The sequence below is a fragment of the Chiloscyllium plagiosum genome, unplaced genomic scaffold (genome assembly GCF_037043375.1).
Source record: "Chiloscyllium plagiosum isolate Xiang-an unplaced genomic scaffold, Cpla_swu_hap1 HiC_scaffold_28, whole genome shotgun sequence".
In the NCBI taxonomy this organism is placed as follows: domain Eukaryota; kingdom Metazoa; phylum Chordata; class Chondrichthyes; order Orectolobiformes; family Hemiscylliidae; genus Chiloscyllium; species Chiloscyllium plagiosum.
In genome coordinates this window covers 51,434,349-51,461,019 of record NW_028270166.1, presented here as the reverse complement: position 1 = coordinate 51,461,019, position 26,671 = coordinate 51,434,349, and the positions used below count along the sequence as shown (strand labels likewise).

Genomic DNA, 26,671 nt, shown 5'->3' with positions numbered 1-26,671 from the left:
TGATTAGCATTTAGAACAGTACTTTGCCACAATACATCTAACAATAAAGTCATATCTGAGACTTATGTCTGGGCGCCTGTTCTGAACAGAAGAACGTCAACTGCTACAGAACTGTTTCTAAAGGGAACCTGGACAGGTAACTTCCTTTTCAATGGCTAAATGTCAGGGCAACTTACTACAGATGCTGGAATCTGTACTGAAAACAACAAATGTTGGTGATCATTTGGTCAGACAGCATCCATGGAGAGAGCAAAAATAATGTTTTAATTCGTGGTTATTCTCCCTCCGAACTGAAGTGTGGATGTGCTACCGTTTGGGGGTAATGGGTGCTGGTGGAGGAGAGATGTTAGTTCTAATGAAGTGATTGGAATCTGAGTGGCAGAGCAATGGTGTCTCCTGCTAGTCTTGAAAGGACAGACCCTCTCACTAGGATAGGGCAGAAAGGTCATGATAACAGAATGTAACAAGCTAAAATAAAGGGAAGAACTGGTTCAGTTTGAAGGTGTTGAACTCAATATTAAGTCCAGAAGGCTGTAAAGTGCCTTGTCTGAATCATAAAACCATAGAAACCCTACAGTATGGAAGATGAGATGTTGATCAGTTTGTGTGTTTCACTGGAACAATGCAACACGCTGAGGACAGGCATGTGAGCAGGACACTATGTTAAAATGACCAGTGATAGGAAGGTTGGAGTCCTGCTGCACACAGACCAGAGGTGGTCTGCAAAGTGGTCACCCAGTCGTTGGTTTCTCCAATGTAGAATGCACCATGTTGGGTGCAGTGAATACAATACACAATTGGAAGTGCAGCTTCACCTGGAAAGACTGTTTAGGTCCTTGAATGGTGAGCAGGGAGGAGAGGGGGCAGGTGCCGTACTTTCTGCAGTTCAATGTGGGCAGTGGCGTTGGTGGCTGTGGAATAGACTCGGGTGTCCCAGACGGAACAATCCCTGTGAAATGCGGACGGGGTGAGGGAGGGGAAAGACGTGCTTGGTGTCCTGCTGGAGTTGCCTGAGATGGTGGACAAAAAGTTTAAGATTTGTTGCTGTCCCTATTGTAGAACAAAGAATGGGTAGAGAAACTTCCCTAGAAATGTCCTCTTCTAGTCCGTCCTATGAGTTGTCTATTGAGGAAGCAACTTAACCCGGGGAGGTTGCCTGTTTTTATAGCCATGATTCGGAGATGGTGGTGTTGGACTGGGGTGTACAAAGTTAAAAATCACACAACACCAGGTTATAGTCCAACAGGTTTAATTGGAAGCACACTAGCTTTCGGAGCGACACTAGCTTTCGGATTGTCCACAATCACCTGATGAAGGAGCGTCGCTCCGAAAGCTAGTGTGCTTCCAATTAAACCTGTTGAACTATAACCTGGTGTTGTGTGATTTTTAACTTTGTTTTTATAGCCACTGCAATTTGACGAGTTATGTACACCACCCTCTGAATGTATGGAAATGACCTGCCAGAGGAAGTAGTGGAGGTTGGTACAAATGACATTTAAAAGTTATCTGGATGGGTACATAAATAGGTAGGTTTGGAGGGTAATGGGCCAAATGGGATTAAATTGGAATATCTGGTTGTCATGGATGAGTCGGACTGAAGGGTCTGTTTTTATGCTGTATATCTCCAGGCCTGAGGCACTGCATAAATTCCTACGTTTATAAACCTAAACTGCAAAGAGTGTAGGATGAACAGATTACAAAATGGAGTTGGAAATGGGGACCACATAGTGATGCATTGGACTCCATACAGCCACATAACATGAATCATAGAATCACTACAGCATGGAAACAGGCCCTTAAGCCCAACAAGTCCACACAAACCTTCCAAAGAGTAACCCAGCCAGACACATTGCCCTATCCTATTACTCTACATTTACCCCTAACTAATGCACCTAACCTACACAGCCCTGAACACTATGGGCAATTAGCACGGACAATTCACCACACGAGATCAATGTGGATTTCAGCAGCTTTCTCGTTTGATCTCCCGCCACCTTATCCCAGATCCAAATTTCTAACTCCACACTGCCCTCTTGAACTGTCCTACCTGTCTATCTTCCTGCCTCCGTTCAGACCTATCACCTTCAACCCCACCTTCATCTTCCTATCACATTCCCAGCTATCTTACCTGAGCAGCCCCTCTCTGGACAGGTAACCAAATGGAAGGAATGAAGCCAAGTTCATGAAATCCTCTTGCTGTCTCTGTGCTACAAACTGGGCTATTGATCTATGGGAAGCTCTCCTAACATCTCTCCTTCTTTCTAGGTTTACTTGCACCGCAGTGCTGAGGTTTGCTCTCCCTCTGCTCAGGATGACTGTACGCCCATGTTTGGTCCAAGTGAGTTCCTTGTTTTGTGGAAGACAAATGGTGTTTAAATGGCCTTCAAGAATGTAATGAACCATGTGAATAAAGGAGAATTGGCAGATGGTCGTTTTCTTGAAAGTGCCCCAGATTACAAAAGAACTTTGCAGTGCAGGGGTGTAACATGAAGAAAGGATTCTGTTGGTAATGTAAAACAGAAGCCATGAATGGGTCATCCAAACCGGGAAAGTAATGCTGGGATTCTATTCATTAGATCTCTTTTTATGGTTCCTTCATTCATGTCAATTTCCAATAGCTAAATTTGATTGCAGATAGGTAAAAGGCGTGAAGAGAGAAAGGATGGGTGGTGTGCCTGGACTAGCAATCCAGAATTCCAGGCTAGTGTTCCTGGGATTTGGTTCAAATCTCTCCACAGCAGGTGCTGAAATTTGAATTCCAGAAACGTAGAATAAAAAGCTGTTTAAATAGTTACCATGTAACTGCTGTCAAAGTTTTTATTAAAATTCTCCTCTCCCTCAGGAAGTCTTCTATTCTTGCTGCTTTTGACTCCAGAACCACTGCTGGGCCTCCTGTGAATGAAGGGATGTAATGTCAAGTCAGCAACAACGTTTGGTAGAACTTGATGACAAAATGAGCTCTTCCACTTTGGCAGGAAGAACAGAACAACATTCTTCAGGGAAATAATGGCAGAGAAAGGCTCGTCTCTCAATTTATGGAACATAGTTAGTTTGCAGGTGCAGCAATCACTTGGGAACAAAGTGTGCAGCAAGAGGTTTCCCAACAGTTCCTCAAAACACCAGTGAGATTCCATTCTAAATCTTTTAGTCTGGGTCACTATCTTTCTACAACATTGCACAGAGGATAGCAAATGTGGTTCCCTTGTTCAAGAAGGGGAGTAGGGATAACCCTAGTAACTATAGGCCGGTGAGTCTCACTTCTGTTGTGGGCAAAGTCTTAGAGAATTGTAAGGGATAGGATTTATGAACATCTGGATAGGAATAATGTGATCAAGGATAGTCAGCATGGTTTTGTGAAGGGCAGGTCGTGCCTCACAAACCTTATTAAATTCTTTGAGAAGGTGACTAAGGAGGTAGACGAGGGTAAAGCGGTAGATGTGGTGTATATGGATTTTAGTAAGGCGTATGATAAGGTTCCCCATGGTAGGCTACTGCAAAAAATACGGAGGTATGGCATTGAGAGTGAGTTGGAGGTTTGGATTAGGAATTGGCTGGCTGGAAGAAGACAGAGGGTAGTAGTTGATGGTAAAGGTTCATCCTGGAGTGCAGTTACTAGCGGTGTTCCGCGAGGATCTGTTTTGGGACCATTGCTGTTTGTCATTTTTATAAATGACCTGGAGGAGGGGCTAGAAGGTTGGGTGAGCAAGTTTGTGGATGATACGAAAGTTGGTGGAGTTGTTGACAGTGAGGAAGGATGTGTCAGGTTACAGCGGGATATAGATAAGTTGCAGAGCTGGGCAGAAAGGTGGCAAATGGAGTTCAATGTAGGTAAGTGTGAGGTGATTCACTTTGGTAAGAGTAACAAAAAGATAGGATACTGGGCTAATGGTCGGATACTTGGTAGTGTGGATGAGCAGAGGGATCTTGGTGTCCATGTACACAGATCTCTGAAAGTTGCCACCCAGGTAAATAGTGCGGTGAAGAAGGCCTATGGCGTACTGGCATTTATTGGTAGAGGAATTGAGTTCCGGAGTACTGAGGTCATGATGCAATTGTATAAGACTCTGGTGCGGCTGCATCTGGAGTATTGTGTGCAGTTTTGGTCACCATACTATAGGAAGGATGTGGAGGCACTGGAACGGGTGCAGAGGAGGTTTACCAGGATGTTGCCTGGTATGGTAGGAAGATCGTATGAGGAAAGGCTGAGGCACTTGGGGCTGTTTTCATTGGAGAAAAGATTTAGGGGTGACTTGATAGAGGTGTACAAGATGATTAGGGGTTTAGATAGGGTTGACCGTGAGAACCTTTTTCCACGTATGGAGTCAGCTATTACGAGGGGGCATAGCTTTAAATTAAGGGGTGGTAGGTATAGGACAGATGTTAGGGGTAGGTTCTTTACTCAGCGAGTCGTGAGTTCATGGAATGCCCTGCCAGTAGCAGTGGTGGACTCTCCCTCTTTATGGGCATTTAAACGGGCGTGGGATAGGCATATGGAGGATAGTGGGCTAGTGTAGGTTAGGTGTGCTTGGATCGGCGCAACATCGAGGGCCAAAGGGCCTGTACTGCGCTGTATTTTTCTTCGTTCTATAGAAACCCATTCAGATGCTGACTCCTGGAATGGTGGGTTACTGAACAGTTGAGCCACTTCTGAAAGGTTAGAATGAGGTGATCATAGTGAGTCCCAGGCTGAGGGAGGGGGGGGTTTCTGATAAGGTTGTTGCTAAAAGATGGTCTCCAGAATGGAGCTAGGCTCAGTTGAACAATGAGTTCTCAGGCTGTAGAGTTCTCAGGCTGGACAGGGGGGGGGGAGCGGGGGTGGTAGACACATGTACTGCAGCAGTTCAAGAAGGCAGCCCACTGCCACCTTCAGACACCTAGGGATGGGCAATAAATGGAGGCCCAGCCAGCAATGTCCATGTCCCACAAGTGAATCAAGAGGAGTCGAGATCCCAATCCGATCTTCCAAGTTGCCAAATGGTAGAATACGTTGAGGGGCTGAATGTCCTCCTGTTCACACTCTCTCTCTCTGACTTGGGAAGCTGTCTGCTTCAGATTTGGATTTGAAGTAACTTGCTTGTTGAAGGAATTTCTGTTGTCCTGTGTCTGAGGCTTGATCCCTTTTATACAGACTGTGAAAGGGGTTTTTACATCAATGGGAACTACAAGTCCATGTCTGAAGAACTGACTGATTTGTCCCCCTCAATGCCCATAACTATACAGGCCTAGACTTAATGGTCACAGAAATAGGAATGCTTGCCATTGAGCTGAAGAACATTATTGAAGATGCCAGAGTCTGTGGCAAGAACTTGCACAACTTTATGTAACAGAATTTAACAAGTTCCCAGAGTGGAATTGTGAATTAAGCTCACTTTGCATTCTCTAAACGCTAAGAGCTAGAACAACACATTGGTTGATATTGAGCTTCATTCCAGACACTTGGCATCCCCCAAACACATCAATGTTGAGTTAACAATATATGTTCTCTTTCTTTATCACCTGTCACTGACAAGTGACACAATGCCATTGCATAAAAGGTGTTCTCTCCAACTTCAGCGGTTTGAGTTTCTTGTTTGGGATCCAGTGCCTCCTTAGTGAAAGCGGTGACTACCCACAAGTATCAAGGTTTCCGTTTTTCACTAAAACATCAGATTAGGAGGGGGTAGGTAAGCATTTGCTAACTGCTACCTGTTGCAGAGCTTGATGAAGTACAGATGGTTCTCCACATAGTAACATTTCTGATCTTGGGGCAAGCTCTAGTACTAACTAGTGGGTGACACGTTGGCACAGTGGTTAGCACTGCTGCCTCACAGTGCCAGAGACCCGGGTTCAATTCCTGCCTCAGGCAACTGACTGTGTGGAGTTTGCACGTTCTCCCCGTGTCTGCGTGGGTTTCCTCCTGGTGCTCCGGTTTCCTCCCACAGTCCAAAAATGTGCAGGTTAGGTGAATTGGTCACGCTAAATTGCCCAAAGTGTTAGGGGAATGCGTCCGGTTGGGTTGCTCTTCGGATGGTCGGTGTGGACTTGTTGAGCCGAAGGGCCTGTTTCCACATTGTAAGTAATCTAATCTAACTCCTGGATTGGGTCAAACTATCTAATCTTTGTCTCCAACAGGGCAGCGCAGGAGTACCCATGACCATGAGGGGACAGTGGTGAGTGCACCTGGCCCAATCCTCCTGGGAGGGAGCAGTTACACTGCAAAGAAACAACTTGAAGCAAATGGTGAGTGAAGCCTCTGTAATAGGTCACCTGTGACCTCCAGCTAAAGAAACCATCCTCCGATCTCTCTCTCCCCCCAAAGATGTTGCTGGGACCCCTTGGGTTCTGCATGGAACAGTCATTGGCCTCCAGATGGTGTCTCTATCCCTGCTGGTAGTGATGGTTGCAGTGTACATGAAGAGACCAAGAACTGCTGCTGTTATTCCATGTGGTGAATTGTAAGCTCTGAACAGACATATATCAGATGGGGAAATGTGTGATGAGTCCTTGAGGAACTGTCAAAGCAAGATCAGCAAATCCTGTTGGTAATGAGAGATGGGTGAAATCTGAATCTATGCTGTTAGGTATAGCAACATTCTAATCCATAATCCACCAAACATCAGTCAGTTTCAATCAGTTATTTGAACTATCAGAATTTTGCAAAGCAAATTGCACCCAATTTCATGTTTTACATTGGTTTGCACAATGAGTAGTGAAATTAGGTTCGGTGAATTAGTAAAGCTAAATTGCCCATAGAGTTAGTGCATTAGTCAGGGGGAATGGGTCTGGGTGGGTTACCCTTCGGAGGGTCGGTGTGGATTAGTTGGGCCGAAGGGCCTGTTTCCACATTGTAGAGAATCTAATCTAATCTAATCTAGTGCAGTCAGGCCTGCTTTAACACTGAATACAAAACTGATTATTAATAAACCTTGAATACCCTTCCTGTCTACCCTGAACCTTTCACCCATTGCTTACTTTGAATCTATCCACATCTGCCTTCAACATTGAAGGACTCTACTTCTACCTCTTCAGAGAACATTCCAGAGATTTTTATTTGAATTTTTTAGTTTAAATGACTAATCCTTAATATGAAATCCTTCCTCCCACCCACCCAAGAGGAAATGTGCTGACATCTAACTAGACACAGCCCACCCTCTCAACTTGATTGAGACAACTTGCTCTTCAGATGCATGTCCAGACTTTCCTCATTCAATAGCATTCCTCCATTTCACAGTTTGATCTCAAATCTCCCAACTACACTAATGTACTTCACTACATAGAGTACCTAGATATGTCTTAGTCACTCCTCCAGCCTGTAGTTTCTTTAATTGATTGCATTTCTCTTTCAGTCCCTCTCCCAAATGTATCCAGTATCTTTCCAAAGGATGAATGCTCTCGGGACCTTGATCCTTCTCAGCCTGTAGCCCCAACTGTTTATTTAGTATTAATTTGCTTCTCTTCACTACCACTTCCTAGTTTAGAACCAATTCTGGGATGTTACATTGTATTCTCAGTGAGAACTACAAAATACCCATATCACCCAATATTTGGATCATTCATGATGAGGTACAACACTTTCTAAGGGAAGACTTATGAAACATGTGGCTATTGGTGTTATCATTTTTCTGGTACCGTTTAATCTCAACTTTCCCAAACTTGATTGCTGTTTACCTTTGCACAACCCTCCTTCTCCATCTTCCCTTTCCAAACCAGGGATCCAATATTTGGTAATTTTCCATTCTGGAATGGATGGATCACTGAGATAATGTCTGCCACAGCATTTTATTGACCTACCCCTTAATTTGCTAACTTGGCTTCTATGCCCTCAATTGCCCTTGAGCTTGATGCTAATCTTTGACCACTCCCACCCCTCAGTAATTCTATAACTGCCTACTGAGGAGAGGCTGAATTCATATGATTGATCTTGCCTTATGGCTGCTTGCCAGGTCTACTACACAGCCTGCTCTCTACTTTTCAGAGCATCCTTAGTCTAGGAAGTTAATCCAAAGCTATTCTAAGGACTCCAGTTAGGCCATCATTACTCATGCTGCTTTCTAGGCTTGGTATAGAATAAGGTCACCAGTGATTATCATTCAGTCTGTTGTGAAGTGCTCAGTCTTCCTTTATGCTCCACCTTACTGCAAGGTTACTATGGGTGTGGTGCACATAGACCCTCTAATTATGTCTTTATTACATAATTATATATCCATCCTGGTTTTGAACTGCCAAAGCAACTACTCATGTCAAGCTTCCAACTTTACCCTTAGTGTTACGTACCTGTATGGAGTCCCAATATGGTTACCATTTCCCACTTCATTTTGTGATCAGTTCATCCTACTTTTTGTTGCAATTTAAATGTTTAAATTTGAAAAACCTAGGGATTTATGCAGTGCTTCTATCTGTCAAGGATACAGCACAGAAACAGACCCTTTGGTCCAATTAGTCCATGCCAGCCAGATAGCGTAGATAAATCTAGGCGCTTATTCCCCTCAACCGTTTCTATTCATGTATCCATCCAGATACCTTTTAAATGCAACTGTACCAGTCTATGGCAGCTTATTCCATACATGCACCGCCCCTGAATGTAACTGTAAACACTCTCTGCCAGAAGTTTTTAATCTTTGCTATCCTTCATGGAATCCCTTCCTGTTCACCCTGCATGTCCCTCCATTACATGGAATCCCTTCCTGTTCACCCTGCATGTCCCTCCATTACATGGAATCCCTTCCTGTTCACCCTGCATGTCTCTCCATTACATGGAATCCCTTCCTGTTCACCCTGCATGTCCCTCCATTACATGGAATCCCTTCCTGTTCACCCTGCATGTCCCTCCTTACATGGAGCACCCTTAAAAGCCTGCCTTTTCAAATAGCTTCTCCACCTGTGGCTGACCTTTAATCATATGAACTTCCATCATGAAAGATAGCAATTCATGGAATGCCAGTCTTAACAGTATGCAGAGTTTCTGAGCCAGGTCATTCCCCTAACGACATCCTGAATCAAAGGATGTTCTGGATATAGGCCATTAAGTTGGTGTCCTCATTTGATCTGCCTTTTGGTTATACTAGCACGCTAAACGTTCCCTGTCATTGTACATAATGACTATGGCTTTCTTGCTGAATGTGCCTCTGATCTAGCTGCAGTTCTGTAGGATGAACCTTTACCTTAAGTAAATGACAACAGCTGTTATCTATACTGCTGGCTACCAGACTAATGGGGTGAGGTTGTGCCAATGAGGTCAAGGCTCTAGCCCACATCACCTGCTGCCAGAGTGATAGATGATAGCAAACAGGTGATCCCTTTGACTGTAGCAGGCATCAGGGCGTTACTTTTCAAAACAGGCAGCCTTTGCTTGTGTATCTCTGAACATCAAAAGCAGAATCAAATAGCAGATATTGACAACATGAAGCAAATAATCCTAACAGTGCTATAAGAGAGACACCACAAACTAATTTAACATTTAATTGGGCTCACGGTATGATTTACTTACTTCACAGACCTTGCTCTTTGTAAGCAAAATATCTGCTTATTGTCCACCCAATTTTTGTGAAAAGGGTTGTAGTGCTTACCATAGTAAATATAGCAGGCATTCTCAATGTTGTGACCTATTATGACCAGAACCCCAGTAAGGTTCCCACTATAAGTCCAAGAAGTTAGACCATTCAACCCATCAAGTCTGCTCCACCACTCAATCATGGCTGATAAATTTCTCAACCCCATTCTCCCACTTTCTGCCTGTAATTTTTGATTCCCTTCATATTCAAGAACTTATCTGTCTCCATCTTAGATCTATTCAATGACCTGGCCTCCACAGCTTTCTGTTGCAATGAATTTCATAGATTCACCACTCTCTGGCTGAAGACATTTCTCCTTATCTCCATTCTAAAAGGTCTTCCCTTTAGTCTAAGGCTATGCCTTTGGGTCCTAGACTCTCCTACCAATGGAAACATCTTCCCAACATCCACTCTGAACAGGCCACTCAGTATTCTGTATGTTTCAATTAGATCCCCCCTCATTCTTCTAAACTCCACTGTGTATAGACCCAGAGTCCTCAAACATTCCTCAATTGTTTAGCTTTTCATTCCAGGGACCATTCTTGTGAACCTCCTCTGAACACATGCCAGGGTCAGTACATCCTTCCAGAGATATGGGGCCCAAAACTGTGCACAATTCTCCAAATGTGGTCTAACCAGAGTCTTTTAAGCCTCAGGTATATTATGCTTGTATATAAAAGTCCTCTCAAAATAAATCCAACATTGCATTTCCCTTCCTAACTACTGACTCAACCTGCAAACTTACTTTGAGAGAATCCTGGACTAAAACTCCCAAGTCCCTATGCAATTCGGACTTCTGAATATTCTCACCATTTACAAAATAATCCATGACGTTACCAAATTCTTTGCCCATTCTCCTAACCTGTCTAAATACTTCTGCAGCTTTCCTGCCTCCTCAATGATACCTGTCCCTCCACCTATCTTTGTAATGTCTGCAACCATAGCCAGAATGTCCTCAGTTCCTTCATCTAGATCATTAATGTATAAAGTGAAGAGTTATGGTCCCAACACTGAGCCTTGCAGAACACCACTTGATACCAGCTGCCATCCTGAGAAAGACCTTTTTATCCCCACTTTCTGCTTTCTGTCAGACAACCAATATTCTCTCCTTGCTAGCGCCATGGACCCAGCAGCCTCATGTGCGGCACCTTGTCAAAGGCTTCTTGAAGTCCAGGTAGATAACATCCCTGAGCTCTTCTTGGTTTAACCTGCTCATTGCTTCGTCGAAGAATTCTAACGGATTTGTCAGCCACGACCTCCCCTTGATGAAACCATGCTGACTTTGTCCTATTTTACCATATACTTCCAAGTACAGAGGAACCTCGATTATCCGAAGGAGATGGGTGGACATTTCATTCGGATAATTGATTATTCGGTTAATTGATTCAATCCCTTTCCTCTGGAGCTCAGAGTTTCCTGTTGTCCACTCACCGCTCAGGAGTCAAGGCAGCAGGACACTGCACGCGAGCTCCCGCCCACCCATCCGCCCCACAAACCTGTCCAACATCGCCCCCACTCCCGTCCCCACCTGCCCCCAATCCCATCAATCATTGACCCCATGCTCACCCCCAACCCCGTCCAATACCGCCCTCCACTCCTGCCACCACCAATGCCATCCAACACCACACCTCTGTTCCCCACCCCCCAACCCTGTCCAACTACACCCCCCGCTCCCTACCCTGTCCAACACCACCCCCTGCCCTCCACCACAACCCTGTCCAACACCGCCCCTGCCCACCCCAACCCTGTCCAACAGCGCCCCCGCCCCCACACCCCAACCCTGTCCATCACCACCCCTGCCCACCCCCAATCCTGTCCAACATCACCCCTGCCTGCTCCCCACCCCACCCCCATCCCTCCCCCCAAACCTTTCTCCCCCCACCCCCTACCCTCCCACAAACTCCTGCCATTGCTGTTCCACTGTCATTCTGAGTTGAAACTTTATTGCTGGAACAGCACAGCAGGTCAGGCAGCATCCAGGGAACAGGAGATTCGACGTTTCGGGCACAGGCCCTTCTTCGGCCTGTGCCCGAAACATCGAATCTCCTGTTCCCTGGATGCTGCCTGACCTGCTGTGCTGTTCCAGCAATAAAGTTTCAACTTTGATCTCCAGCATCTGCAGACCTCACTTTCTCCTCCACTGTCATTCTGAGACAGGCTGTTTCCCAGTACATTAAAGCCTGAAGTGAAGCAGGATGAATTGACTTCCCTTATCTATTCAGCTACTCCCTCAGTTGAACACAAGATGGATAATTTAAACAGAACACCTTCCCTCATGGGTACAGATATGCTTTTTTTTTAAACAAGGTGCCGAATTAACTAGGCTTCTGTGAATGAAGTGAGTTTATTAATTACTAAAGTGAGAAGAGTTAGTAACACAATTGATTTCAAAAAATGATTCGGAGATGCCGGTGTTGGACTGGGTTGTACAAACTTAAAAATCACACAACACCAGGTTATAGTCCAACAGGTTTAGTTGAAAGCACACTAGCTTTCGGAGCGACGCTCCTTCATCAGGTCTTTGGCTTTTTGCAGATTGATTGAGATCCTGTAGTTCAGTGCTCAGGGTGTGAGATAAAAATCCTTTATCCTACATTTTTGTGATTTGTAGCATTCCGAGGATCTTTACCTGAAAATCAGGGGGTAAATAGGGGATAGTTCTTTGTCTAGGGTCACTTGGACTGAGTAAGCCAGTCAGTTGTAGTAACACACACCCCAGGCAAAGTGCAAACACAGCAACTGGGTGATGACATCAGCATAATGTAAACGGCAGCAGTTATCCTGGGTGGACATACCCCCACAACTTATCCACTAAACAAAGGAGGGCCAAAACAAAGACATTGGATCCTGCTACACAAAGGAACTAACCGCAGCAAGCCATCCAAATGATTAACTGTTTCAAACTATTAAATGATCTCCCTGATTGGTCAGAACTATAGAAAGTTCTGGAAAACCATCTCAGGTATTAAAAACAGAGTTCACCTGCAAAACTGTGCTGTTGGAATCATCTGAGATCTTCCAAGGAGGCTAGCCCTCCATCCAGAGAGAGAGGAAGGAGGCTTCACAGAGGCAGAGAGAGAGTAACTACATAGATTTACAAGAGACTGATGAAATACTGTAACATTAAGGGGCTAAATAGGATTAGAGATAGTATGTTTAGTATTAAAGATTGTTGTAACTTTGTTCCTAATAAAGTTGGGACTGTTTTACATTGGTAGCGGCTTGTGTTTGTATTGCTTCAGTATGGTTCAGATAGAGTTGTTAAGGCAGCATAAGGTGTGCTAGCTTTTATTGGTAGAGGGATTGAGTTTCAGCCAGGAGGTCATGCTGCAGCTGTACAAAACCCTGGTGCGGCCGCACTTGGAGTATTGCGTACAGTTCTGGTCACTGCATTATAGGAAGGATGTGGAAGCTTTGGAAAGGGTTCAGAAGAGATTTACTAGGATGTTGCCTGGTATGGAGGGAAGGTCTTATGAGGAAAGGCTGAGGGACTCGAGGCTGCCTTTTTTTAGAGAGAAGAAGGTTGAGAGGTGACTTAATTGAGACATATAAGATAATCAGAGGGTTAGATAGAGTGGACTGTGAGAGCCCTTTTGCTCAGATGGTGATGGCTAGCACAAGGGGACATAGCTTTAAATTGAGGGGTGATAGATATAGGACAGATGTCAGAGGTAGTTTCTTTACTCAGAGTAGTAGGGCTGTGGAACGCACTGCCTGCAACAGTAGTAGACTCGCCAACTTTAAGGGCATTTAAATAGGCATTGGATAAATATATGGATGAAAATGAAATAGTATAGGTTAGATGGGCTTCAGATTGGCTCCACAGCGCAACGTCAAGGGCTGAAGGGCCTGTACTGCACTGTAATGTTTTATGCTCTATTGGGGACATCTGGGAAAATTCATTCATAACATTCTGATTGGAGTTCTCCAAATTATTTTTGTTTGATTAGATTATATTAGATTAGATTACTTACAGTGTGGAAACAGGCCCTTCGGCCCAACAAGTCCACACAGCCCCGCCGAAGCGCAACCCACCCATACCCCTACATTTACCCCTTACCTAACACTACGGGCAATTTAGCATGGCCAATTCACCTGACCTGCACATCTTTGGACTGTGGGAGGAAACCGGAGCACCCGGAGGAAACCCACGCAGACACGGGGAGAATGTACAAACTCCACATAGTCAGTCGCCTGAGGCGGGAATTGAACCCGGGTCTCTAGCACTGTGAGGCAGCAGTGCTAACCACTGTGCCACCGTGCCGCCCACTTTAAGGAGAGAAGAGAAACAACAAACTCAGCAACAAAATAAAGAACTCTGGATACTGGAAATCAGAAACCAAACTATAAACTTAGCCCCATTAACCCTGCAAAGTCTTCTTTATCTGGAAGTTGTTGCCAAAATTGGGAAAGTAACTCAGTCAGTCAAGCAACAGCCTAATTGATTCATACACTCAGAATCATACCTCACAATGTTCTAGATGCAACTATCACCAGCTCTGGGCATGTCTGTCTCACTGGCAGCATAGTGGTATACTGTCAGAAGGGAGCTTTCCTGGGACTGCTCATCATTGATTCCAGATTCCACATAGTCTCATGGCATCAGATGGGCAAGGAAATGTCCTCATGATTGCCATGTACTGTGCCCAGCCCTAGGCTGCTGAATCCATATTCCTCGATGTCCAACATTATTTGGAAGAGTCAATGACATGGGCAAAGTTATAGAATGTATTCTGGGTGAGGAATATCAATGTCCACCAGCAAGAGTGGCTTAGCAGCAGCATGTCTGATCAAGTCCAAAAGGACATTACTGCTAGACTGGGTCTGCAGCAAGTGGAGAGGGAAGGAAGAGGCTGTCTTTTTGTTAGACTCCAGGTTTCCCTCTAACATAGAGACCAAGGCAACCCTGTAGGTCCCTCCCAGGAAAGAGAATGATGGCACCAAACCTACCCGATGGATCTTACACCAAGATGAGCTGTGGTGAGGATACCAGCTGCTTCAGGGCAACACTCTGCAGCCAGTTTTGAGTCGAGCATCACCTACTAAATGGGTTAGAGGGAACACAAAAGTAGATAATGTCAAGACAAGCCCTCAATAGGTGTCCAAATACTTTTTTTAAAATAATAGGTTCCTGACCATTGGATGCTCAGTATTGCACATTTTCCAAACAACCATTTGGCTGTTGCCCTATATGGCCTGAAGTTATGAAGGGTACATGTTCATGGCTCAGTGCTGGAGAAACTTGGCAGTGTGTAGAATGAATGTCATTCATGTTAAAATATAAAGCAGCTTACTTTAAGGCATCAGCTTGAATTCCAAATCACCAACTGCTAATTTGTGACCTATGCCATTTTATGCTGAAACTGTAATTTGCCAGTAGCCTTGTGAAATTTCCCCATTTGTACACTAATTTCCCACTGAACGTCCTGGAATGACATTTACTCATTAAGTGGAACTGACAATCAACTTACCTGAGCAATTATAATGATCATATTCCTTCAGAGAGCAAATTGTTCCTGATTTAAAAAAAATGATTGTATCTCTATTGCTATATGTGATCTGTCATTGGCTTCACTTTTAACAATTCACTTATCCAGGGACAAAGTGGCCTAATGTATTGAGAATGGCCACCTTCCAATCCAACCAGAAGACAGTATTGTTGTTCGTAAGACTACCATTTATTACATCTCTGCAACCATTTACTGTACACGTTACAATGATTTGATCTACATTAGAGACTGGTGGGAGGACTTAGATCAGATTCTTCACAATCCATAGTTACTCTCTAAACCAATCATCGTGCCAGCTGCAGCACTTGATCAATATTAATGCTTTCAGATGGAAGTACATTATCATCCTTTGATCTTGTCTCAAGACATTACGAAGACTGAGAGTGTCAGTCAGCTTTCCCTATCTCAGCAAGAGGATTCGCAGTAGGGTTAAAATCAACGAGGTAAAAACAATGACTGCAGATGCTGGAAACCAGATTCTGGATTAGTGGTGCTGGAAGAGCACAGCAATTCAGGCAGCATCCGAGGACAGGCAAAATCGACGTTTCGGGCAAAAGCCCTTCATCAGGAATAAAGGCAGAGAGCCTGAAGCATGGAGAGATAAGCTAGAGGAGGGTGGGGGTGGGGAGAGAGTAGCATAGAGTACAATAGGTAGGTGGGGAAGGAGATGAAGGTGATAGGTCAGGGAAGAGAGGGTGGAGTGGATAGGTGGAAAAGGAGCTGGGCAGGTCGGACAAGTCCGGACAGGTCAAGTTACTGGAGGTTAGAAACTAGGATGAGGTGGGGGAAGGGGAAATGAGGAAACTGTTGAAATCCACATTGATGCCCTGGGGTTGAAGTGTTCCGAGGCGGAAGATGAGGCGTCTTCCTCCAGGCGTCTGGTGGTGAGGGAGCGGCGGTGGAGGAGGCCCAGCACCTCCAGGGTACTGAGTTAGTACTGTCAATTGTTCCTTTACAGGTGGGATGTTAAGTGATGGTGCGTATCTAAGATGAACTGTTGAGAATGACCAGCAGAGAGCTATTGATACTGGATTCTTATATAGCAGGAGACAGATTTTTAATCTGCAAATGATGGGGAACGGCAGGAAAGTGGAGTTGGCAATACAGATTAGCCATAACCTACTTTTTACTTTATATATTAATGTTCTGGATAAAGGAACTGAGACTATTTTGGCTAAGTTTGCAGATGATGGGTGGAGGGGGGGTAGTATTGTGGATATGGTGAGGCTGCTGATTTAGACAGGTTAGGAGATTGGGCAAAGAAATGCAGAAGGAACCACAGAATCCCTGAGTGTTTGGCCCCAACAAGTCCACACCAACCCTCCAATCCTACTGACTAGTACCCCTAACCTACACATCCCAGAAAACAATGGGCAATGTAGTGTCCAATCTCACCCATCTTTGGACAGTGGGAGAAAGCCCAACCAGAGACAAAGAGAATTTACAAATCCCACACAGCCAGTCACCCCAGGCTGCAATCAAACGCGGGTACCTTGTGCTGTGAGGCTACAGGACTAACCACTGAGCCACGGTGCCTCTGAATTGTTTAATAAGCCCCGTGTTCCCAGGCCACTCACAGATTGCAATAACCTGGACAGAAAGAAGCGATTTATTGGGATGGGGAAACCCCCCGTGGGGCAGGGAGCTGCTGCACTGCGATTGGTTTCCTCACCAATTAGCGGCTATAAAGCGGGTTGGTGCTCAGGGGCGGGCACAGATTCAGGCAGCGCGATGGGACATTGGTTGGTTTGGTGTCTGTACCTTTGGGCCGCTCGGCCCTTCCTGGTCTCTGCTGTGTGCCCTCCGGAGCCGGGCTGGAGGCTGCCGTGTGGCCTGGCCACTATCAACAGCACTGAGTGCATCAAGCAGGGCTGCTGCTTTCAGTCCCCGAGTCTCAGTGGGCAATCCTGTTTCTACAACCTGAGAGACAGCCCAGGTAAGCAGCCCAGCCTCCTCCCGGAGCGGGGCCCACCCCGAATGGGGGGGGAAGGAAGCATGAGGACCACCCCAGGCTGGCACTGAGGAAATAACCCGGGACTTGTTGGTGTTTCCTTGTGCAATGGTGAAGGGCTGTTTGTGGGGAGTCAGTGGGAGGGAGGTAAAGGGTCCTGTCCCTGAGGGAATAACCCAGGGACATGACGCTGTCCCTCCCTAGTCAAGTAGGGGCTAATCCCGAGTGAAGCGGCTGGTTGGTTTGATGATGGATAATGTTATCCTGGTCTCATTAGATTGTTGTTTTGGAAGCAGATTTTTAATAACAAATCTCTTTGAAAGAGGTTAATTTGGGATGCTACTGTAAAGGTTTGCTGTGTTGAGGTGGTTATCACTTGCTGTAACTGCTAAGAGGGTATTTTTGTTCACTGTGAGGGTAGAAACTCCACACTTCCTGTTGCTTGGAACACTCGTGTCCTTCCCAAGGAAGAATCTGAAAACCTCCATGTAGAGGCAATGGAGAATGTCAAATAAGGTTGTGCTTTGGTAGATAAATGCCAGGGCCTAGGTAGCCTGCCTGCCCACATTGGTGGGGATAAATTGCTGTAAATCAACCTTCACTGAGCTTGGGTGTCAGAGGGAAGTGCTAGCAGCTATGGGCCAGTTTAACAGTGGGTGTTTCTATAAACACTAAGCAAATCAGATCTTGAACTTCAAGTAGGAACTTGAATGAATTAAACACTAGTTTGTGATTGGCAAACTATTAGTCTAAAATGTTTTTCCATTAAAACAAATGGTGGGTATTCCTTTAATATCTTGTAAAGGGAAAGACTTATTACCTGAGGGGTAATCTCTTTGGGCAGAGTGGTATCTGTATGGAATGGACTGCCAGAGTGATTGAGGCAGGTACAATATCAACAGTTCATGATAAAACCTTGGAAAAGTACATAAATGGGAAGAGTTTGTGGGGATAATACCCAGCTAGTTCCAATAACCCACATTTGGGGCATCACGATCAGCATGGATTCACTTGGGCTGAAGGGTCGGTTTCCATGCTGTACTTTCCTAGCTTTCTAAGAAAGCATGGATAATTATTGCTTGATGAAAGCAAAACTTATGGAATGGGGATTGAGACTTGCAATGGGTCTCATTCTGGAGATATTAACATGAGGCTATAAATAGGACAGGACTTGTCAAACTGGTATCACATTTTTCTAATGATTTACTGTCTCTCTTGTGGGAAAAAATGTAACATGGTTATACTATAGCACTTTTAAGATGGGGGGGAAAAAAAGCAAAACATCACAAGCCAGAAGTGTTCATCTTCAGCCTTTCTGTGATCTGTCATGTCCCTTTGCCATGCTGCACTTAAATTAGATTCTCTACAGTGTGGAAACAGGCTCTTCAGCCCAACCAGTCCACACTTCTCCTCTGAACAGCAACTGACCCAGACCCACTTCCCTCTGGCTAATGCATCTAACACTATGGGCAATTTAGCATGGCCAATCCACCCTAACCTGCACATCTTTGGGCTGTGGGAGGAAACCCATGAGATGGGGAAGAATGTGCAAACTCCACACAGTCGTCCAAGGCTGGAATTGAACTTGGAACCCTGGTGCTGTGAGGCAGTGCTAGCCACTGAGCCACTCTGCTGCCCTTGCTGTGACATAAGTCACCATTCTCTCTGGCACTATCACTCAGTGCAGAGACCACCAGGTACTACACTAAACCAAACCTGCTTCCTGAGTCTGCTTTGGGTTCACTTGTTGTCACCTCCATGAATCTGCACAGGACATAGACACTGCCAGGAACTCAAACATTTTTCACCCCCACCCTGTTTTGAGACCAACTGGTTTGGTTAAGATGGCTGTTTGGCATAAATGTTTCTTTCCTCTTGCTTCTCTCTAAAACCACAGTCAGTAATGTACTGAAACATTCCTATGCTTCCTGAAATCTTTACCTCTTTAGGATTATAATGAAATGTTTCTGCCAGCATTGATTCTTTAGATGTGAATGTCTAACTTGTTTTAATCAAACTGTCTTGAATATCTGTCAGTGCCTGTGACAATGCTAGGTAGTGTTCTGAATTTGGCTTGTTTGGCCCCTAATTGTTGAAATTTCAAACAACACCGTATTAAACTTTTGTCTAAGACAAGGCAGAAGTTTGCTTATTACAAAACTGGTTTTACACTAAGTTATACAGGTACAGCATGGAAAGACTCTTCAGTCCCATTTGTCTAGCCAACCAGATATACCGACTAGTCCCAAATTGCTAGTACTTGGTCTGCATCTCTAAACCCTTCCTATTTATATACCCAGCCAGATGTCTTTTAAATGTAGTTGTACCAGCCTGCACTATGCCTCTGGCAGCTCATTCTATACTTGCACCACCTCCTGGAATAAGCTGTCCCTTTTATACCTCCCCTCTCACCCTAAACCTATGCCCCTCTAGTTCTGGACCCTCCACCCTAAAGAAAAGACCTTGTCTATTTAGCCTATCCATGCCCCTCTTGACTTAGTCTCTAAATGTGCGGTGTTGTATTTTGGAAAGGCAAATCAGGACTTGGACACTGGTAAGGTTCTGGGGAGTGTTGCTCAACAGACCTCATAATGCGGGTTTATAATTAAAAAGTAGAGTCAGATAGCAGAATGAAGGTGGTGTTTGCTATATTTTCCTTTATTACTCAGAGCATTGAGTATAGGAATTGGAAGGTCATGTTGCAGCTGTACAGGACATTGGTTAGGCCACTATTGGAATATTGTATGTAACTGTCCCTTATTGGAAGGGTTTAGTGAAAGTTTGAAAGGGTTCAGAAGTCTTCAAGGCTGTTACTGGGGTTGGAGGGTTTGAGCTAGAGGAGAGGTTGAATAGGCTGGGGCTGTTTTCCCTGGAGTGTCAGGTTGAGGGGTGACCTTAGAGGCTTAACATTATGACTGGTATGGATAGGGTCTCTCTGGGGTGGGGGTATCCAGAACTAAAGATTTGAGGGGCCTGAGGAGCAACTCTTCAGGCAGCAGGTGGTGTATTGAATGAGCTGCCAGAGGCGTGGAGGCTAGTGCCTTTCCAACACTTAAGGCATCTGGATGGGTATATGAATGATGTGGAGGTGTCTGTGTTGGACTGGCTTGGCCAGCCCAAGATAATATAACAGCATGTTATCATCCAACAGCTTTAGTTAAAAACCAGCTTTCAGAGCTCTGCTTTTTTTTCAGGTGTTAGGGAGGAGGATGTATTGGACACTTGCTTGGTAACTAAAAGATGAAAGGGTCATACAGTAGATTCAAATTATTGAACAAACCTAGATGTTGGTGGTTTTGATCAGCTTGAGTGGAGATGCAGGTTTTGATTGAAAGAAACTGGGATTTGTCAGTTACTGCCCCAAGATGACTTGAACTTTTGTCAGCAGAAGACATACCTCTTCAGTCAGATGTTTAAGTGATGCCTTAGTTAGTTTCCATGACTCCTAACATGAAGTCAGACTGGTTTCACTTCCAAAGAAGGAATTGTATAATGCCACACTAGCAGCTCAGTGGTTAGCACGACCTCAGTACCAGGATCTAGATTCAGTGCCAGTCTTGGGTGACTGGAGTTTACACATTTCCCTCATGTCTGCAGGGTTTGCTCCAGATGCTCTAGTTTCCTCCCACAGTCAAGACCTGCAAGTTAGGTGAAGAGGACAGGCTAAATTGCCCATAATGTTTTAGGATATGTTGGCTAGATGCATTAGTCAGGGGAATATGAGCAATAGGGTAGGGAAATGGATTAGTGTGGACTTGTTGGGCCAAATGGCCTGTTTCCACACTGTAGGGGTTATAACTGTCTACAGATTGCTGATTAATTCTATTGTTAAAGAATGGCAAATTGACCCCTAGATTTGTGTAGAAGAGCCACATGTAGTGTGACACAAACCAAGATCTTTGAAGCCATGAAGATCATGGGTACTGAACTCAGTCTCTGCTTGGCAACACTACATTGGATTTCAGGGATACACACCTCAGATATTGACCTAAAGATCTGAGGCTGAATGTCCTTCACTGCTGAAGTGTACCCCTCCAGGAGGGATATGGTGCTAAACTAAATTAGTTTGTGGATGGGGTGGACCAAAAGGTCTCTTTCTGCTGTGCAGATAACTAATGTGTGCCTGTCTCAAATTTGAGACAGTGCAGATGCAGAAATCCAAAATAAACCAGCAGGAGGCTGGAAGAACATAAGCCAGACAGCATCAGGAAGTGAAGTCAGTGCTTCAAGTGGAACACTTCAGGACTCTGTCTCAAATTTAGAATCCTGTGACTGTGTAATAGGTAAATGTAAGATGTTTTGCTTGCATGCAAATGTTAGATTGCTGTCTTTTTAAATCTCTCCAAAGACTCAACCCCCAAAAAAGCCAGAGGTTTTTTGAGGCTTCATCCCTCTGTCAATGATTTGGAGGCCATAAACCACCAATGAGGAAACTGACTTTCCATTCTCTCTCTGCAGTGTGCACAGCAGATGGTCAGTTCATTGTAGCAATCACCAGGAACCTGACCCGTCCTGCCCTCAACCTGTCATCTCTGTACGTGAAGGATGGACATGAAGCTGAGTGCAGGCCTAAGCTCATCACAGCAGAACTTGTAGCCTTCCGCTTCCCAATTACCTCTTGTGGCTCGACCCAGCGGGTGAGTATTGGAGGCTCCAGTATTCTGTCCCTCTGAACGGGCCAGCTCCCTATTAAGGAGAAAGTGAGGTCTGCAGATGCTGGAGATCAAAGTTGAAACTTTATTGCTGGAACAGCACAGCAGGTCAGGCAGCATCCAGGGAACAGGAGATTCGACGTTTCGGGCACAGGCCTCATTCCTGAAGAAGGGCCTGTGCCCGAAACGTCGAATCTCCTGTTCCCTGGATGCTGCCTGACCTGCTGTGCTGTTCCAGCAATAAAGTTTCAACACAGCTCCCTATTAAACAGTGTCTTCCCTTGCAGGAGGAGAATGGGAGCTTTGTGTATGAAACGGATGTCTTGGGGAAGAGGATGATTCAGACGGGGCCACTGGGCTCAATAACCCGGGACAGCACCTTCAGGTGAGGGCAGTGGGATTTGTTGGTATGGAGAGGGAAGTGTTACTGACTGCAACTCCACAACCTATTTCTGTCTCGACAGCCTGCACATCCAGTGCAAGTACAAGGGGGAGCATGAGGCAGGCTTACAAATCAATGTCTCAGTTTACACCCTCCCTCCACCACTAGCTGATTCTGAAGATGGGATCCTGAGGCTGGAGCTGCGAATAGCAACAGGTAGCGCTGCCCTGGTAATAGGAGCACTGGGAATTGTATCCCTTCAGGGGAGTGACTGTTTTGGTTTGTTCTCCTTCTTTTATTTTTGTCTGTTAGATGGCAGCTACAGCTGGTGGTACAGGGACAGTGACTACCCCATTCAGAGAATCCTTCAGGAGTCGGTGTTTGTTGAGGTTCGTGTGAAGGATCGCACTGACCCAATGATAGTCCTGAGATTGCGTGGCTGCTGGGCAACCCCTGTGCCAGCCCCTGACCATGAGGTGCAGTGGAGTCTCCTGGTGGATGGGTAAGTAAATGGATAGGGTAATGCCTTTAGTTCATCAGACCATGATGATCAGCTGTTCCTGCCATGATTATGGATAAATGTTTCCATGGCCTTGGATCAATTGCTTTGAATTTGTTTGACTCCATCTCTAGGTTCTCAATCTAACCTCATATCAGCCCACCTTATTGTTGCTGAAATACTGAACTCCATTAACTTTCCACTGCAAATTAGTACAGGTGATCTTCCACAGATGTACACCACTCAACATGCTGTTTTCTCCTGTAATAAGTCCAATACAATAAGTGCTAGAGAAACACAGGATTTCTGGTTAGATGCTATGTAGTCCTTGTATTAATCCACTTTGTCCATGTTATACCCACTTTTCTGTGAACAGATGCCTCTCCTCTTCAGATCAAGTAGTAACTATATACCACAGCCACAAATGGCCCTGTTTAACCTGTTAACATGGCTAAACCTGCACTAAGGACAAGTTGAAATAATTAAGATCCAAATGATCTTTCCAACTGAAGTGTGCATCAGGGCATGTATTTTGACAATACCACCATTAGACCAATTCTAATTAAGCTATCAAGTTAGAATCTGTTTGTAGTGAGTCTACAATGTTTTTCTTTAACCTGGAGGAACCAACTGGGTTGGAACAAGGGTGAACAGGGAAATATCTCCAACTTTCACTCTAGCCTTGATTACTGCTGCCATAAATGGCCAAGGTATTATTGCAGTGGATCAATCACTCCTGTCAGTGACTACACCATCCTGTTTCAGGTGTCCCTATGAAGGTGATGACTATCTGACCCTCCTACACCCAGTAGGTGGCTCTTCTGGCCTGCAGTTCCCAACCCATCACAAGCGGTTTGAAGTGAAGACATTTGTTTTCTTGGATGGAGTGTCTGAGCAGCCCCTCTCTGGACAGGTAACCAAATGGAAGGAATGAGGCCAAGCTCATGAAATCCTCTTGCTGTGTCTCTGTACTACAACCTGGGCTATTGATCTCCAGGAAGCTCCTCTCACGTATCTCCTCCTTTCTAGGTTTACTTGCACTGCAGTGCTGAGGTTTGCTCTCCCTCTGCTCAGGATGACTGTACACCCATGTGTGGTCCAAGTGAGTTCCTCTTTTGTGGGAGGCAAAGGGTATTTAAGTCTCTTGAATGTAATGAGTCATATGAATAAAGGAGAATTGGCAGATGTCATGTTTACTGAAGCATTTAAAAGTTACAAAACAACTTCCCAGTGCAGACGTATAACATGAAGTAAGGGGGTTTGCTCTCTTCTGAAACAGAAGGCATGAATTGGTCATCTGAGCTCGCACAAAGTGAATGTTGGGATTCAGTTCATTAAGTCCTTTTTGGCTCCTCCACTTCATGTGACTGTGCAATAGCTAAACTTGATTGCAGAGATGGGTAAAGGTTTGAAAAGAGAAATAGATGCTAATGTCACTGACCTAGCAATACACCACTCCAGGGTAAATATTCTGGGGATCTGAGTCAAATCTTCCCCCTGTAGGTAACTTGAATTCCAGAAGTCTCTCGATTTAAAGCTAGTTAAATGGTGACCGTGTAACTGATGTCAGCCTTTTCAAAAACTTCCTTTCAGGAAGTCTCCTGTCCTTGCTGGGTCTGACCTTCATTTGACTACTCCAGAGCCACTGCCAAGTGGCTGGATTTTAATTGCCCTCCAGATGGGTCAGAATTTTGGCTGGACTAGTTAAAGGCATGTAACATCAAGTGGGCAAGAGTTCTTGTAGCTCAAACAATGAGCTTTTCCACTTTAGCAGGAAGACAAGAACAGTATTGAGGGGAAATAACAGCAGTAAAAGACTCTCTCCATATATGGATCATAGCTTGTTCCCAAATGACTGCTGCACCTAGGAGGCTTCCCAACAGTTCCTTCAAGCACCAGTGAGATGACATTCTAAACTACAGTCTGGGTCAATGCCTTTCTCAATACTCCCATAGAAACCCATTTCAGAAGGTTTGTATTGACTGCTGGAATGATGGGTGATCATAGTGGTGCTGAGGGGTCAGATAAAGTGACTGCTGAAGGATGATCTCTGGTTAGAGCTAGGCTCACTCTATCAATAAGTGATCCACTGAAGATTCAGGCCCCCTTGGTTAAACTGTTGCAATTCAATAGCAGGCCCACTAAGGCAGACTTTAGGCATGATTGATAGATTGAGGGGTGGACAATGCTTTGCAGCAGTTCAAGAAGGTTGCTCACCATCTTTGGGCAACTAGGGATTGACAATAAATGAGCATTAATGGCTGGGCCATGTCCCACAAGTGAATGGAGTCAAGAACCCAATCTGATCTACCACCAAATGGTAGAATAAGTTGAGGGGCTGCATGTCCTCCTGGTCACACTGACTTGAAGCCATCTGCTTCAGATTTGGAGTAACTTGCTTGAAGGAATTTCTGCTGTCCTGTCTGAGGCTTGATCCTCTTGTACAGACAGTGAAGGGGGTTTTTATGTCCATAGGAACTGAAATTCATGTCTGAAGCACTAACTTGTCCCCTTCAATGCCAATAAGAAAACAGGCCTGGATTTAATGGCCACAGAATCATGGCCCTTCTCTGAAGAACCAGAGATATAACAATCCACAGCAAGAACTTGCTAAACTGTATGTGAGGGAATAGTTGTTTTGAACCAGCATTGGGAATGCTTGCTTTGATGATCTCACCTGGAGGTTTGTGACCAACAGCAATATTGAGCTTCCTTCCTGGCACTTCCCATTCCCAAATAAACCACTGTTAACAATAACTGAGTATACTTTTCACTGACCAGTGAAATATAGTTGCATAAAAGGAGTTCTTTCCAACTTCAATGGTTTGAATCATCAGTGTCCAGTGCAGCCTGAGTGAAAGCAGTGACTACCAAGTATGAGGGTTTCCGTTTTCACTAAAACATCAGATTGTGGGGGGGGGTTAGATAAGCATTTGCTAACTGCTACCTGTTGCTGAGCAGGATGAAGTACAGATGGTTCTCCACATAGTAAACACTTCTGATCTTAGAGCAAGCTCTCAACTAACTCCCCTAGCTTGGAGTCAGAACTGTCTAATCTTTGTCTCCAACAGGGCAGCGCAGGAGTACCCATCCCCATGAGGGGACAGTGGTGAGTGCACCTGGCCCAATCCTCCTGGGAGGGAGTGGTTACACTGCAAAGAAACAACTTGAAGCAAATGGTGAGTGAAGCCTCTGCAATAGGTCACCTGTGACCTTCAGCAAAAGAAACCACCCTCTGATCTCTCCTTTGCTCACTCCATAGATGTTGCTGGGACCCCTTGGGTTCTGCATGGAGCAGCTATTTGCCTCCTGTTGGTGTCTCTATCACTGCTGGTAGTGATGGTTGCAGTGTACATGAAGAGAGCAGGAGCTGCTGATGTTTCTCCATGTGAATTGTAAGCCCTGAACAGAAATAAATCAGATGGGGAAATGTGTTCGAGTCCTTGAACTCAGTGCAAATATCAGCAAATTCTGTTGCTGGTGAGGGATTGATGGGAACTGTAGCTATGTCGTTAAATCCAATCCAGAATCCACCAAACACCAGACCACTTCAGTCAGCTTGGTTCAGTTACTTGAACTGATTTTTGGAATCTTCCAAAGCAAACTGAACCAATCCAATAGTTTGGCCTCCATTGGAACCAGAGTAGTGTTCTGACCTGCTTAGCCACTGAATACAAAGGTTGATAATGCTCCCCTTGAATATCATTCCTATTTACCCTAAAATGTTTTCATCCACTACTTGGATGACTAATATTGAAGGCAGGTGTGGATAGATTTTGACTAACTCATCAGGGAATGTTCTAGAGATCCTAAAATAGGGAGGGGAAATTTAGGTTTAAATGGCAAGCCCCAATTTGAAATCTCCACCCAAGAGGGAACATCTCCTCAGTCAACTAGACAATACACACCCAATTTCATTGAGATTCCATGCTATTAAATGCATGTCCAGCATTTCCTCATAACACTCCATATCAGGGTTTGATCTTAAACCTCTAGCTGCCCTAATTCTTCCCCACAGGATAATACCTAGATGTGCTTATCGGTCTTCCAGCCTGTAGTTTTTTTGCTTCCTTCCCAATTAATTCCTTCTGAATTAGTTGCATATATTAAACTCTCAAATGAAGGCTATTTCAGAAATTAAAACCAA

General features: G+C 44.9%; 1 protein-coding gene and 1 long non-coding RNA gene across 2 annotated transcripts; both read left to right on the top strand.

Annotated features, from left to right (window-relative positions):
• Nucleotides 1-25,703, top strand: LOC148142751 (uncharacterized). The gene is made up of 4 exons (XR_015751936.1): nt 1-136; nt 23,290-23,437; nt 23,554-23,626; nt 25,596-25,703. It is a non-coding gene; the product is annotated as an uncharacterized LOC148142751 (long non-coding RNA).
• LOC148142752 (zona pellucida sperm-binding protein 4-like) lies at nt 16,658-22,531 on the top strand. The gene is made up of 5 exons (XM_087975836.1): nt 16,658-16,976; nt 21,450-21,628; nt 21,931-22,028; nt 22,108-22,241; nt 22,338-22,531. The coding sequence occupies exons 1-5, from the start codon at nt 16,658-16,660 to the stop codon at nt 22,529-22,531; spliced, it is 924 nt and encodes a 307-aa protein (XP_087831962.1).
• Nucleotides 25,704-26,671: the final 968 nt, after the last annotated feature.

Bases quoted from the DNA above. Each gene is read 5' to 3' on its own strand.
- LOC148142752 (XM_087975836.1), top strand. From the start codon at position 16,658: ATGGGGAAACCCCCCGTGGGGCAGGGAGCTGCTGCACTGCGATTGGTT. The intron at 21,629-21,930 runs GTGAGTATTGGA...CTTCCCTTGCAG, and splicing joins CTTGTGGCTCGACCCAGCGG to GAGGAGAATGGGAGCTTTGT. The intron at 22,029-22,107 runs GTGAGGGCAGTG...CTGTCTCGACAG, and splicing joins ACCCGGGACAGCACCTTCAG to CCTGCACATCCAGTGCAAGT.